The sequence below is a fragment of the Protomyctophum bolini genome, assembly GCF_963924005.1.
Source record: "Protomyctophum bolini genome assembly, chromosome: 24".
NCBI classification, from domain to species: domain Eukaryota; kingdom Metazoa; phylum Chordata; class Actinopteri; order Myctophiformes; family Myctophidae; genus Protomyctophum; species Protomyctophum bolini.
This window is the reverse complement of record NC_137885.1, coordinates 17,252,372-17,266,907: the sequence shown is the minus strand read 5'-3', so window position 1 is coordinate 17,266,907 and position 14,536 is coordinate 17,252,372. Positions and strand designations below refer to the sequence as shown.

The window sequence follows — 14,536 nt, the reverse complement described above, 5'->3', positions numbered from 1 at the left end:
TAACACTTCTTCTTAGACCATGCTTTTAGTGTGAAAACATGTACACGTTTGAAGAAAAAAAAACAATTGTTTGTGACTTCTAGTGCATTGCACCCTGTTAAAGCTGTTCTTGTATTCTTTAGTTTGTTTTACTTTATAAGGTTAGGATTAGGGTTTGGTTTTGCCACTGTTTTACTGAGGTTAAGGTTAGGAATAAGGTTAGGTTTAACCGTTTAAGCATAATTTACTAGTAGGTTAGGTAGGTTACTTTAGGAATACCAGGTTGACCAGTTCCGCCGGCTGTACGCCCGGAGCGAGTTGGTAAAAGGGTGACTTCGTTGGTATTCAGGCTATCTTTTTTTAATATTATTTAAAAAAATATATATATTTATTTTAAAATACTTCAAATAGCCGAAGTTTAGGGATAAGAGGTAAGGCAACGACGAAAATAGGGCCCCAAATATCTACCTATCTCTGCTTGTCCAGGGGTGATATTGGGCTTATGAGATTTGGGCAGCGTTAGTTGTCAACCAGTATGGGTCTTACCTAAAGTCAAGGTCTACATTTCTCAACGGATGAGTTGGGAGACCACCTCCAACCGCTGCAGATGTAGGCTGCTAGTTAAATTGTATAAACAGATAGAAACAAGAATGACTCAATCATAACTGCCAGGTTCAGAAAGCTCTATCTTGTTTATGAACATCTATAGTATAATCAGTTTATGTGCCGCAGCCTCTGCCTCAGCTCACGGCTTCACGTAGAGGCGTTCAGTAGTAACGTGTACGGGTTTTATGGGTAGGTCTCCCATTGGCTTAGAGGCAACCTAGAGATGAGGCAGCCAATCATGAAAAAGCGTCCACTACTGTCTCTACTAGAAGTAGTAGCAAATGTAGTCCAGACACTTCTCCAGCACCTGGCAATAACTCTCGGATAGCAGCTTTAACGAGAAAGGGATGCGTCGCTGAGCACAATTATCTCCGCAAAGCCCAGTGGCATACCAAGGCTGTGTAAGAGTCACAATATGACTCTAGATATGTAGCATTGCATTAACTGTACTGGGCATAGGCAGTGTTGGGAAAATTACTCAAATTATTTACTTAAGTAAAAGTAACAATACTGAATGTCCCATTTCAAGTTTTCAAATCTTTTGAAAATAGCTGATCTACAAGCTCACAATGCGTCACATCACAGACGCATTGTGAGCTTGTAGATCAGCTATTTTCAAATGGCTGAACATAACTACCTCCATAGTAATGTATAGGGCTGAAGTGGTTACTGTAGCCTATGTTTAGTCATAATAATCCAAATCTACAAAGTTAATAGTAACAAAAGTTTTCAAATAAACATAGTGGAGTAAAAGTAAACATTTTCCCTTTGAGATGTAGTGGAGTAGAAGTAAAAGTACTGAAAATTGGAAATACTCAAGTCAAGTAAAAATGCCTCAAAAAAAAGTACGGTATAGTACTTAAGTAAATGTACTTAGTTTAGTTACTTTTTACACCACTGCATAGGCGTAAGTGTGTGGGTACTCGAGAAGTCTGAGTGACTTCACAAAGAATCTGGTGCTGATCAGTCTATAGTAAGTCTAAATATCATACGATTTTAGTCGACTAAATCTTAATCTACAGTTGATTTAGTATATGTATGTATTTTGGCGGGCCTTGATGTCGTCGTAATGACTGATTTTACACTTGAAAATAGCCGATCTATAAGCTCATAACTGAAGGTTGACATTGTCATTTGCACATTGCCGTCTGTCTTGTAGTGGCTGCCATGCGCATTGTGTTGTAAATTGTTATTTCCACATGTTTCATCTACCATCATAACCAATTCCTGCAGTGTTCTACCACAACAGGGGTTTTCAACAGGTGGTCCGTGGACCCTGACCATGCATTTACTAGTAATGTAGGAAAGTGAAGATTTTGTATTCTCTTCCACGGAACAGTGCACTAACCTTTGTGCACTGTTCCGTGGAAGTGCGTCGCCGTCAATGTTATCAGAATTACAGGGAAGTCTGAGGTTAAGAAATTCCACAGAAAAGGCAGTTAGAATCTCATGAAGGGTAAGTGTAGCTTACCAGTTACCTGATTGAGTCATCATTATTAGGAAATGTGCCGATAATAATCATGTCATCATGTGCTAAATCCCGCACGTATTATTACTATTATTACTACTATTCAAATAGTTCAAATAGCCGATACAGGATCATAATGTGTGGATGTAGATCGGCTAGTTGAACCATTTTAAAATATTTTTCAAGATAGTAAAATATGGCAAAAAGGTTTAGGGATAAAGGCTAAGGCACGCCCAAGATAGGGCCACACGTGTCAGTACTGTATATCAGTTAAGTCCGTGGACCATCGTTTGAGAATCAGTAAAGACATGGCATGCATTCCATAGCAAGTGTTACAAAAGCACTAATCTTAGCCCATATCCCATTGCAACACAACAGTGGTCCCCTCCCCAGGTTAATTCTTAGTCAAGGTGGTGGTCCCTGGTTCACAATCAGTTGAAAACCCCTGTACATACAATACAAATATATATGAATTCTTTGCTTCGAACCAGTCGTTGAATGAATGAAGACCAAACTTATTTTTTCTGCTTTCTCTCTCTCTTTTTTTGTGGATCAGTTTTCCTGCGATCCCAAACAAAATCTCATACGACTCAGCATGACAAGGCAAGAGCTAAAATAAGCAGCCAGGTCTGGGACTCATTCTGTGTTGTGTTGTTGCATTGATCATCCCAAAACTTCACCACCCCTACCGACACAACAAAGGATGGATACCACAAAGCACCAAACAGCACTAACCAGTGTCAAGGGAATCATTCGTCAAGACCCTACATTTCTGACATGTTAATGATGCTCAGCTGAACTATGTGCAATGTTTTCCCAGACAAATACAGACTAGCAAAGATGTACTAGGCATGCATGCAGATTGCCATCTGTGGGTAATAGAGAAGCCACGGCTTGTTAAATCTCTTAGAAAATAGGCGGTTTGCTATTGTGCTATTTAAAATACAGGACATACTGTATATTTCAATTGAAAATGACGGACACGCAAAAACAACATCAATAATTATTGATGTTGTTAACAAAAATGCATACACAAGAAGTATAGCTAACTGTTGTGCTTGTTTAGTTTACATCTAGTGATTTTACTTTGGTATTGATTAATGAGATAAAAGCAATTATTCTACTGAGAGCAAAATGCCAGCAGCTTTTGAGGTAAACTGCAAGAGCGCAATGCCTCTGAGATTAAATGAAAGATAACTTCAGAGAATACGTTTTATCGACTACTAGACAAAACCATCTCTGGAATGTTTAATATGGAATCAATCTACAGTACTCATACAGCCTGCTGAGCCTGGAGCATTTGGTCCAAAATGTAAATAGACTATTATACCCAGAAAACAAAAATGTCTGTATACACCCTCTGTCAGAAAAGAGTCACTTAATTGTACTTTATTCACACATTGTGTTTTGTGTTGTTATTTTTTGGTCACGTACAAATAAACAGAAAGTTACGAATTAATCTCTCTTTGTGGTATTTAGGAGGAGAATCTAATTAAAATGTCAGAGGAAGGGTAAAGGGTATGGTGAGATGACATTTTTCATTCGATATGAAGTGGACACTTCCTTTTTTTAATTAACGTTAAGTCAATGATAGTGCTCAACACCATGCTCTGCAACCACTCTGAACATGGATCAAACCGTATCTTCACCTATGCTAGCTACACACTGCCTCAACAAGCATCCACCTGACACCTATTAACTTTGACATGATTCATCTCTAAGCATCCTTAGCCTACTCGGAGTCAGCAAACGATGAACCTAACATTGTAAAAATCATCTACGCTAAGGACAGTGTATGACTAGCACCATACCCATTACCCTATGGTCACGATGATACGTTTTCATTGTTGCACCCCAAATTGTATGGTCTGATTTCGTCCAGAGCCGCTGAACTATTTTGGGTGCCTCCTGACATAAGAACCAAACACTAAACCTGTCATAGATGTTGCTATCGACAGCAGCACTGCATGTTTCAGCTGCTAGTTCAGTACATAAGATATATTAATATGCCTAGGGGTAAATTATTCCAAAATAAGAAAATAATGTACCATAATTATATGGACAACACTCAAATCTCTCACCGAGTGACTTGAAGTGTACTTGGAAGAACGGCTGCTCACCTTGACTCCAGGTCTATGAATGCTCAAGTCCAAACCGGAATTCTTGATGTAAATTACGGATTCGGATCAGCATTTTAAATATCCACATTAAGTCAATACCAAAGTCAGCCTATTGCTATCTTTAAAATATAGCAATGGGAGGATTCATGTCCAAACAAGACTATCAGGTCTGCCAAAATGTCTACGAGACACCTACTGTACATACAGCTCATTCCGAAAGCAGCTGCTGCTGCTAGAGCTCTATATCTACATTATAGAACTAAGAAGGCTGAACACATGACACCAATTCTCAGGTCTTGGTACTGGCTCCCTGTAAGCCGCAGAATTGATTAAAAAATATTGGTGGTGCATGGTCTTAAATCACTCAGTGGTTTAGGGCCAAAAATAAAATACACCTCTGACTTACAGTACTTTTACATTATGAACCCTCAAGAAAGCTCAGGCCATCCGGGACCAGTCTACTACTAACTGTTCCCCAGAGCTAAAACAAATCACCATGGTGGTGAGGCAGCTTTTAGGCATTATGCCACACAGTTGGAATAAACTTCCAGAGGATAAGAGACTTGCGGCAACTCCGACTACTTTTAAATCTACACTTGTGCCGTGACACCAGTCTGAGGCAAAACTCGTGATTTTAAATAATACTTTCAGATTAGTAGAAACGGTTTTAATACAGAGGTGAGTTGAGTTCCCATACTGAAAGAGGTTTGTGCCTGTTGAGGCCAAACATAGATTAGGGTAAATGCTCCTACGTACTAACTATGACACACACAAGGCTGATGATAGGAGTTTATTAGCCTGGCATAGCCAGACTAATATCCCTGCATAGATATTAGTTGACACTGGAATCTCTGTGTGGAACCTACTGTACATTTCCAAGGGGTGAATAGAGCACCGAAGTCTGACGTCAATATCGGTAGAGGGCAAACGGGTTCATGTACTTTTTATTTGCATTGTAATCTCCATAGGGGGATTTTAGATTGCTTCATATAAGAAAAATAAACATGTCATCGCAGCCGTTTCACTCATATGGATATGAAGAATCAACTGACTGAGAGAAAACGCTAGAAACAGACTATCAAATATGAGTGAGTCGCAAACGATACAGAGACACCTCCCTGACAATAACACTGAGACAGCTTGTTTATTTTTGGACCACAATGATTTTAAGATGACCCCATGTAATTCTCCATAGAGAAATTACTTCCGTTAATGGTGAACCCCTTGGAACCAGGGCATGAGCGAGTGACGTCAGGACATCGGCGCTCTATAAAAACAATGTCTCTGGTGATAAAATCGCCACATATTTGCATACAGGGCCCTGCTTGGTGCCCCAGCAGTGAAATCCAATCATAACCGAGCAGGGCCAAACCAATCTACTTAGGGCTTTTTTTTTAATTATATTTGCACTGGCAGATTCGTCTGGTTCCAGGCTAGGAGTTTATTGCAGACAGTGTGACAAAAAGTAAAACCGTAATAGCACTTTATGTCTGAATGTTATTTTCCATGTCTAATTATAAATTTTAATGCCTTATGCTTTATGTAAAGCACTTACAATTCGTGTAGTATATGGAATGGCGCTAGGGTTCCCAAACCTTTTTGGCCATGCACCCCCTGTTACCTCCCAACCTGGAAATATAAATTTCATAAGCTACATATATAGAGACATATATTTCCTATTTATCCTCATACGTATATGCACATGAACCTGCATATGGCATATATATGCAGGATAGGCTATATTCTACATATACTTGCCATATATTGGCATAATATGTTAATAAAACTATAAAATAAACTTACCTGGCTGGCATCTTCCCATGGAACACTCTGTTTAGTGTAGCAGCAGCGCACTCTAGTGGCAACATGGTGGACTGACTTCTGCAGGACAGAGAAATTAAGCCAATTATATTATTAGGCTATTATTATCTAGTGCACGGCCACCAGTTAAAGTAGTAATATTACTGAAAAAATGTATCAATATAAAACATTACTTTTACAAATTGTGCAATTGTGCAATCTCGAAAGTGATACACTTTAAGTAACAGGGCACAACATTGTGCAGAGCCAATACACAATGTACAATATAAACAGGAATAATATACATGCAGGCCTATTGCCGCCTATACAAAGGCTACGTAGCACACATCCGAACATTTGCAGATGTTAGACTGTACATCTGAGATGATCCTTTTGAAACTTCTCAATGGAACTTTCCTTAGCCAGGCATTCGATCTGAGGTTTAGACCATCTTTAACAAAATTGAATTTGGAATTTCATGCACTTCAACCAAATAGTAATATTACATATAATAGTAATACCAATATAACCAGTAAGACGCCTGAGGGCGAGATGCGTGCACACATCCGCCTCGTTGATGGCAGACTGCTGGGTGACTGGGCGAGCGCTGGCGCTTTGGCATGGGGGTCAGATCAACATGGAATTAATTCTGTACTGGCCATATAAGGAGCATGTCTTGAGTGTACAGGGTTTGATGAGGTCAGATCAACATATGGAATGTCAGAACAGGTCAGCTCCATAATGTATATGGAGATCTAAATTTTGCCAGGTAGGGACAGGCCTACATTTTCGGGCCTGTTGAGAACTCGCCGGCTGCCGGGCGCGGCTGCAGCTGCTGCACTAATAACTTTGGGCAGGCCCGTCTAGAGTTTGAATGGACACTTGGGCCTGTTGAGAAATCTAGTTTTCGCCGGCTGCCAGGTGCGGCTGCACTAATAATTTCGGTCCTGGGCCGTTTTAGTGCCTTGCTTTAGCCTTTGCGCTGCACAGAACATACATTCAGTAATTTCAGTCAAGGTCTTAACACCACTAGTCAGATTGGAAACATCATAGAAATAAATGCATTCCACCAAACTTTTACTGTGTTAAAAATCCAGATAAAAAGTTGTTAGTTGTGCAGCGGTGGCCCCCTTGTTGCCAGAAGGTTGCTGGTTCGATTCCCTGGCAGTAAAAATCTGGGTGGGGATTCTGGGGAAGTGAATGGTCACCTCGCCGCCAACACCGATGAAGTGCCCCTGAGCAAGGCACTGAAGTTAACCCCCAGAACTGCTTAGACTGGGTTGTACTGGTCAACTCCCAGGTTTTAAATGTGCATGTCTGTGTGTTTCTATGTGCAGGGCGTTGCTTAAAAATGAGCACTTACTGCTTATAGCGACTACCCTGTGTGTGTGTGTGTGTGTGTGTGTGTGTAATACTGAGTTAAATGTTAAATGGGTTCATTGCAGTTGCAGATAAACATGTATTCAGCAAGATACAGCTATAACAATATGAGACAGTGACCATGTGATGGTTGGTGAATAGTGTCATGATTCATACCTTAAGGCAAATTAGTAGTTCTGCATCTGGTGTGTGGGATTCAGTCTCACCACATCTTTGCTTGCTGGGACAATTAGGACGTGGGGGAAAATGACATTATTTCAAACTTAAATGACCATTAGAGCCTCACACACGACACACCACACCACCAAAATGGAACACAGTGTTCTCAATGTGCACTTCAAGGCAACTTCACTCCACTCACTCACAACAACAATATCCTTCCTGGAAGATACACACAATCATAGAGATGAAAGTGAAACGAACGTGTAAACTTTGTGTCAGACGAACACATTTTGCAGTTGTTCAACAACAAACACAAAACTGTGTTGTCATATAAATGTAATACTACAAATACTTTTACCACCAGAGGACAGAATGTCAGCTTCTGCACAGACAGAGCATGCGCACAACCAGGCCATGAGAACACGCATGCGTAACTAAAATAGCAGATCTACAAGCCCACAACGCGTCACAGACGCGTCGCGTTGTGAGCTTGTACATCTGCTATTTTGTGCGCGCGACACCGCTCGAGCGAAGACCCGAAGACCTACAAACACCGCCCTTTACGTAGCGCGAGAATGCTCAGCAGTGTTGCCATGTTCACTTATTATAAGCGACTTTTGGCTTGTTTTTCCTGTAAAGTTAATTGATTGAAATTTGTATAGACAACAGTATGCAGAATGGCCTATGCTGCTATGGATACATTTACAATGAAAGCACAACTCAATACAAAGACTTATTTATTAACAGTTTGCAGAATTACAGTACATTTCAAGTACAACTCAATACAAGAACTGTTAACAGTGAGTGGACGACACCATAAAGCATTACACTTGTTTACAATTGGGCCCACCATTTTCAATTCATCAAAACATTTAGAGAATATACACAACTATATAGTCAAAAATAAATCATCATGGGTGGTAAAAGGGGAAAAGAAATATACAGTGAGGGGAAACAGGGGTGGGTGGGGGATTCAGATTTTACAGGGGCCAGTTTCGAATTGCAGCCGTCCGTAGGTGCCCTTTGAGAGCAGTTTTGAAGGAGTCAAGGGATTTGCATGTCTTAATGACTGTTGGTAGGGCGTTCCACATTTTGGTGGCATAGGAGCGAAAATAATTTAGTCCCTTCTTTCTTTGTGCCGAATCTGGGTTGCACATGGTTTGTTGCACTCCCTCTGGTGTTGTGGGTGTGGAATCTTGTGGACCAGACCCATTGCAAGATGCTGTACTCTGTCATCGCCATTCCAGCCTGTCAAAGTGGGAAGGGGTGATCATCATATAAACAACTGGAAAACAAGTGCAGTATGGGGGGAAAAGGGGGTGTGGGGCCTGGGCCCCCCCCCCCCCCTTATTACTGGGGGGAACTCAGACTTTAATTATGGGGGTCAGTTTCGAATTGCAGCCGTACGCGTAGGTAGGTGGCTAGCCCTTTGAGAGCGGTTTTGAAGGAGTCAAGAAGGAAGGGATGCACATGTCTTAATGGCTGTCGGTAGGGTGTTCCACATTTTAGTTGTTTGTAAATATTGGTAGTTAAAATAAAGTGTAGTTTTGTTTAGTAATATGGGCTAGTCCTGAACGTCAATGGAGTCACAGGAGGACGTCATCATAACGTCATCATGACGTAATTTGGCTTGCTGGCTATATATGTTTTCATATATCTGCAGTTCTGGCTTATTTCTCTCACCCAGTCTGGCAACACTGATGCTCAGTGTCGCCTCCCCGTGGCCGTGAGTCATCAATATAAAGCCTCGTCGCCAGCTGTATCTTTCCACCTTCAGCCATCTTTGAAACATCAGAAACATGTTGGGAGCTGTGGGACGCTGTTGTACTGGGGCTCTGCAGGCGCTCAGGCCTGGCCTCCCTGCCCTCAAAGCCCTCAAAGGATCCCCAGCCGTCCTCTCACGTAAGTTAAAGGATGCATGGAGCATTACATTTTATCCCCGACGAGGGGTTGCCGCTGTCGGTAGGACGGAGCCTATGCTAACTTGCGTTAGCAACACGCCGGGCTAACGTGCAGTGTTTAACTTTGGCCTTTGCAGGCCGCAGAATGAAATGAATCCAGGTTTATGTTAATGAATGCCCTTGTGATTTAAATGTTGACATGTGGTACTCATTGTCTCTTATCTACACGCGTAATTTCAAATGACATGACATGGCGTGTGTTGTTGTGTGCAAAACGGTAATGACCTCTGTGTAATGACATGAGGACGGTGACAGCAGGCTAAGCTAAAAAGCTAACGTCAGTGTCCGCTTGCTACTGCCAAGTTTAGGGGGACAGAATATTGCTTCGATCAACTATTGGTGCATTTTCCCATGTGCTGCTATTATCGCTGGATCATGTATCTTTAACCCAGCGGGCATAATGCTAATTGCTAACCTTGAATCACGCACGCCCCCATCTTGTCATTGATGTGCAGCTTGGTGGCTAGCATTAGCCTGTTAAATCCCATTCATTGTCGCATTGAATTGGTTAACTAATACATGACTTAATCAAGAGGCTGTTGTAACCTCAACATAGGATATTTACGTTCCAGGGCCTCTGCAGATTCATAACATTGCAGAATAAACAGTTGACATTGAGTTTATATTTTGTTGGCCCCCTCCTTTGGGAAATTATTCTGCATTTAACCCATTCTAACTTTTAGGAGCAGTGGGCAGTCGTTGGGTACCCACAGTGGGTACTACTCAAGGACAGGGTTCCCCAGACTGTCCGGTAATGGCCAGGCCCTCAGTCAAGGGCACAGAGTGCATGACCACAACATGCATGTCTTGCATGTCGGCAGCCAGCCAGACAGTTGTCTGGGTTACAGTCGAACCTCTATACCTGACTGTGCTTTTAAAGAGAATCTCAAATCACTGCAAGGTCAAGATTGTAGGTGGAAACTGGGTCGTTAACCACAAAATGCATAGCACCACAATGGTGGTCCTTTTAGCTTTATGTCTGACTGTACCATGGTCTGTTAACATTTTTGACTAATGCATGTTCAACTGTCTGGATGTTGGTTTACAGGCAGAGAATATGGCACACCGGCTGCTGCTGCTGTCATTGCCCACGGGCGCATTGTGGCTGTCATCGGTGCTGTCGTGGACGTCCAGTTCGATGAGGGCCTTCCTCCCATCCTCAACGCCCTGGAAGTAGGCGGCAGGGAATCCAGACTCGTCCTTGAAGTGGCTCAGCATCTCGGTGAGGCTCTCAGATTGTAACTGTATACTATGTGCTTTTTGCTGGCCAACTACAAAACCTTTTTTGAGAACGTTCTAAAAATCCTTTCTTTGCCTTGGGTCTTCAGGAGAGAACACAGTGCGTACCATCGCTATGGATGGTACGGAGGGACTTGTCCGTGGACAGCCGGTTGTGGACACTGGTGCCCCCATCAGAATCCCTGTGGGACCTGAGACACTGGGCCGAATTATGAATGTCATTGGTGAGCCCATTGATGAGAGGGGTCCCATCAATACCAAGCAGTAAGTCTACTGGATTCTTGTCTAATTCATCCAATACTAGTACACTGCTGTAATGTACGGGGGGAGAGGCACACTCTTTTAGCTGAAATAAATCTTCAATTCATAACTAACTGGATAATTCCTCCAACCTTTCATAGGACTGCCCCCATTCACGCTGAGGCTCCAGAATTTGTCGACATGAGTGTGGAGCAGGAGATTCTGGTTACTGGAATCAAGGTGGTGGATCTGCTGGCCCCCTATGCCAAGGGAGGAAAGATTGGTATGTGAGAAAAACTACATGGGAGGTCTCTTGAAGCACTTTCATAGCGTTAATGTACATGTTTGACTTAAAATGATTGTTTACCCAGCAGTCAAAACATAATTATTTTATAAGATGGAAAGACTAGCAATATTGCTAAAACTTTAATTGATTACCAATTACTATTTTGAAGAAATATCTCTGTAAATTTGTGTAAATGCTGCCCTGTGTAATGCTGAACTTATTTCTCATCACATTCACAACAGGTCTGTTCGGTGGTGCCGGTGTGGGTAAGACTGTATTGATCATGGAGCTGATCAACAACGTGGCCAAGGCCCATGGTGGTTACTCTGTGTTCGCTGGAGTGGGAGAGCGTACCCGTGAGGGAAACGACTTGTACCATGAAATGATTGAGTCTGGAGTCATCAACCTGAAGGACGATTCCTCCAAGGTGAGGATTGGTACAAGTCTCTTCTCAAACGCATTTTAGTATGGAAATCTTCACCACTTATGCCCTAGTCATGTGGCAATTCTTAACATGACATGTTGTGATCGTGTAGAAAAGCTGTTTTTGAAGATATCTGAAAGTGTTAACATTTTCACCAAATGGGGACACCTTGGTGAAATGGAAATACTTTTGTTGATGTCCAGTCGCTATAGTTTATGCACAGATGGGGATGTTGGATGCACTTTTGATTAACTCCATCCTGTGTTTTCACCATCACTAGGTGGCGCTGGTGTACGGTCAGATGAACGAGCCCCCAGGTGCCCGTGCCAGAGTAGCTCTGACTGGACTGAGTGTGGCTGAGTACTTCCGTGATCAGGAGGGACAGGATGTGTTGCTGTTCATTGATAACATCTTCCGCTTCACGCAGGCCGGCTCTGAGGTGCGTGGAGCATTTTCTGAATCACAGGCCTTTGTGAAATGTGTAATCTGTGCTCTGTGGATGTCAATGAAGTATGCATTTAGAAAATGTAACTAAATGCTATACTTTGTACTGATGTCTTGAACTCCTGTCCTTAGGTGTCTGCCTTGCTTGGTCGTATCCCCTCCGCTGTGGGTTACCAGCCCACTTTGGCCACTGACATGGGTACCATGCAGGAAAGGATTACCACCACCAAGAAGGGTTCCATCACATCTGTGCAGGTAAATGAAAATTTATCAATGGCAGTCCAGTTCACTTGCATAATCCCATGGAAGTCGGTAGAGCAGTTGAGGAAGCAATCTCACTTGGTTTCACTGTCGTAGCTTTAGACTAAATGTTCTTGTTGCTTCCTCACAGGCCATCTATGTGCCAGCTGACGATCTGACTGACCCTGCCCCCGCCACCACCTTCGCTCACTTGGACGCCACAACTGTGTTGTCCCGTGCCATCGCTGAGCTGGGTATCTACCCTGCTGTGGATCCCCTGGATTCCACCTCCCGTATCATGGATCCCAACATCGTCGGATCAGAGCACTACGACGTCGCCCGTAATGTGCAGAAGATCCTCCAGGTTGGTTATGGCAGTGGTTCTCAACTTTTTTTCTTTTTGGTCGAGGACCCCCAAATGTATTTGAAAATGGTCTGAAAAGGTTTTGTGCCAGGGACCCCAAAAGAAGATTTATTAACCTTTTCGATGTCTACCCTTTTTCTAGGACTACAAGTCCCTGCAGGATATCATTGCCATCCTGGGTATGGATGAGTTGTCTGAGGAAGACAAGCTGACAGTGGCCCGTGCCCGCAAGATCCAGCGTTTCCTATCGCAGCCCTTCCAGGTGGCTGAGGTGTTCACTGGCCATGCAGGCAAGCTTGTACCCCTCAAGGAGACCATCAGTGGATTCAAGGCCATTCTCAATGGTGTGTATTTAGACTTTCATTTTTCAAAGCCTACTGTCGTTTGTTTTTTCTACCTAGTACCTATGAAAACCAACTTGCTTGATAGCTTCGTGTCCTGTTACATTAACTTGCCACTGGTAAAATTAAGTATATTGGTTGTCAACTTAAATGTTTAAATCAAAAAATAATCAGGGTTATTGCAAAAGCTACTGTATGCTTTGGAAGATTATCAGCAGCTATTCAGAGTATGTATGGCGCTTTAGTCGATGGGATTAACACCTGCAACAGTCTTTAAGCATTTTTGAATACCATATCGTGCTATTTAATTTCTTATGCCTCGTTCTTGCCCTCCATACAGGCGAGTACGATCCCCTCCCCGAGCAGGCCTTCTACATGGTGGGAAACATCGAAGAAGTTGTTCAGAAGGCTGAGAGGATGGCATTGGAGCTTGCATAAATGCACACACCAAATAGTTTCCCTGGGGGGGTGAGGAATTGTTGGAAAGGTTAAGTAACAGAAGGGTCCCGTTAGCACTTGGTAAACATGTCCCAATGCAGAACATTTTGTTAAAAGTTATATTTAATGTTTCCTAAATGGAAGAAGAATAAAGTCTGTCTTTACTACAATGACTCAACTGTATATTTCCTAGGCGCCATTGTAACGAAGAAATGTCTTGTTCATTGTTCATAATGGGCTTTCTCTGAAATGTGCTCATCCATTTTTGCCCACAAGATGGCGCTTGCATATGTTCAGCTACCTGTACTGTGTTGCAGCTTGATTGTCACAATGAAGTGATGAAATAAAACTGCAATTAAAGACTCGATGTGTAATTTCTTGTAAAGTTATAAGTACAAAGAATTAAGAGTATTACAAGTGGCTAAAGATCATTTACTTCCAGTGAACTCTACAGGTATCACTATTTAAATTTTCCCATGTTTATCTTACCAGATGCCAACACAGTCAAAGGTCCTGCTTTGCATAATTAAAAGTACTCCTGTTTTGTAACCTTGGTCAAACTTTAGATGTTGAACATTTTTCTGACTAAAGTCTGCAATAGGACCTTTCCAGAACTCTTTGTTTTCCATTTTTGGGGGGCACTAAATGGCAGCGTGACTGTGCGTCGGCCCTTAGGGGATACCATGTACAATGAGTGTCCAAAGATATCTACAGTATGGTATTTGTCACCAAGATTACAGCATGCACATCTCGGTGACCCGTAGAGAAAAGATTTAAGGGACAAATGGAGTTGTTGCCCAGTGTTTTAGAAATAAATGTCTAGCATGCCTCGAAGGACCATGACCTTGTCACTCTTGCAAGGTAAGCAGAATGATTGGCGACCCTGACTATGCAATACATAATTGGAATATTTTCAGGGGGAAATGCATTTTTTGGATGGATGAACGTGAACTCCAAACCATAGTAATCCAAAGGTATTTAGATTATATTGCATGTAACCCTGTATGTATTATGTAGTAATTGCAAACATTAAAATGTCATTTG

At 42.2% G+C, this 14,536-nt stretch overlaps 1 protein-coding gene across 1 annotated transcript; it reads left to right on the top strand.

Moving 5' to 3' along the window:
• The first annotated feature begins 9,267 nt into the window (after positions 1-9,267).
• On the top strand, positions 9,268-13,857 carry atp5f1b (ATP synthase F1 subunit beta). Its single transcript, XM_080758414.1, has 10 exons — positions 9,268-9,417; positions 10,525-10,698; positions 10,805-10,979; positions 11,117-11,238; positions 11,484-11,668; positions 11,946-12,104; positions 12,242-12,364; positions 12,501-12,713; positions 12,856-13,057; positions 13,395-13,857. The coding sequence occupies exons 1-10, from the start codon at positions 9,315-9,317 to the stop codon at positions 13,490-13,492; spliced, it is 1,554 nt and encodes a 517-aa protein (XP_080614540.1). The 5' UTR covers positions 9,268-9,314; the 3' UTR covers positions 13,493-13,857.
• Positions 13,858-14,536: the final 679 nt, after the last annotated feature.

Excerpts from the sequence above, each read along its gene's own strand:
- atp5f1b (XM_080758414.1), top strand. The coding sequence starts at position 9,315 with ATGTTGGGAGCTGTGGGACGCTGTTGTACTGGGGCTCTGCAGGCGCTC. Across the intron at positions 10,699-10,804 it reads TGAAGTGGCTCAGCATCTCG|GAGAGAACACAGTGCGTACC; the intron begins GTGAGGCTCTCA and ends TTGGGTCTTCAG. Across the intron at positions 11,669-11,945 it reads TGAAGGACGATTCCTCCAAG|GTGGCGCTGGTGTACGGTCA; the intron begins GTGAGGATTGGT and ends CACCATCACTAG.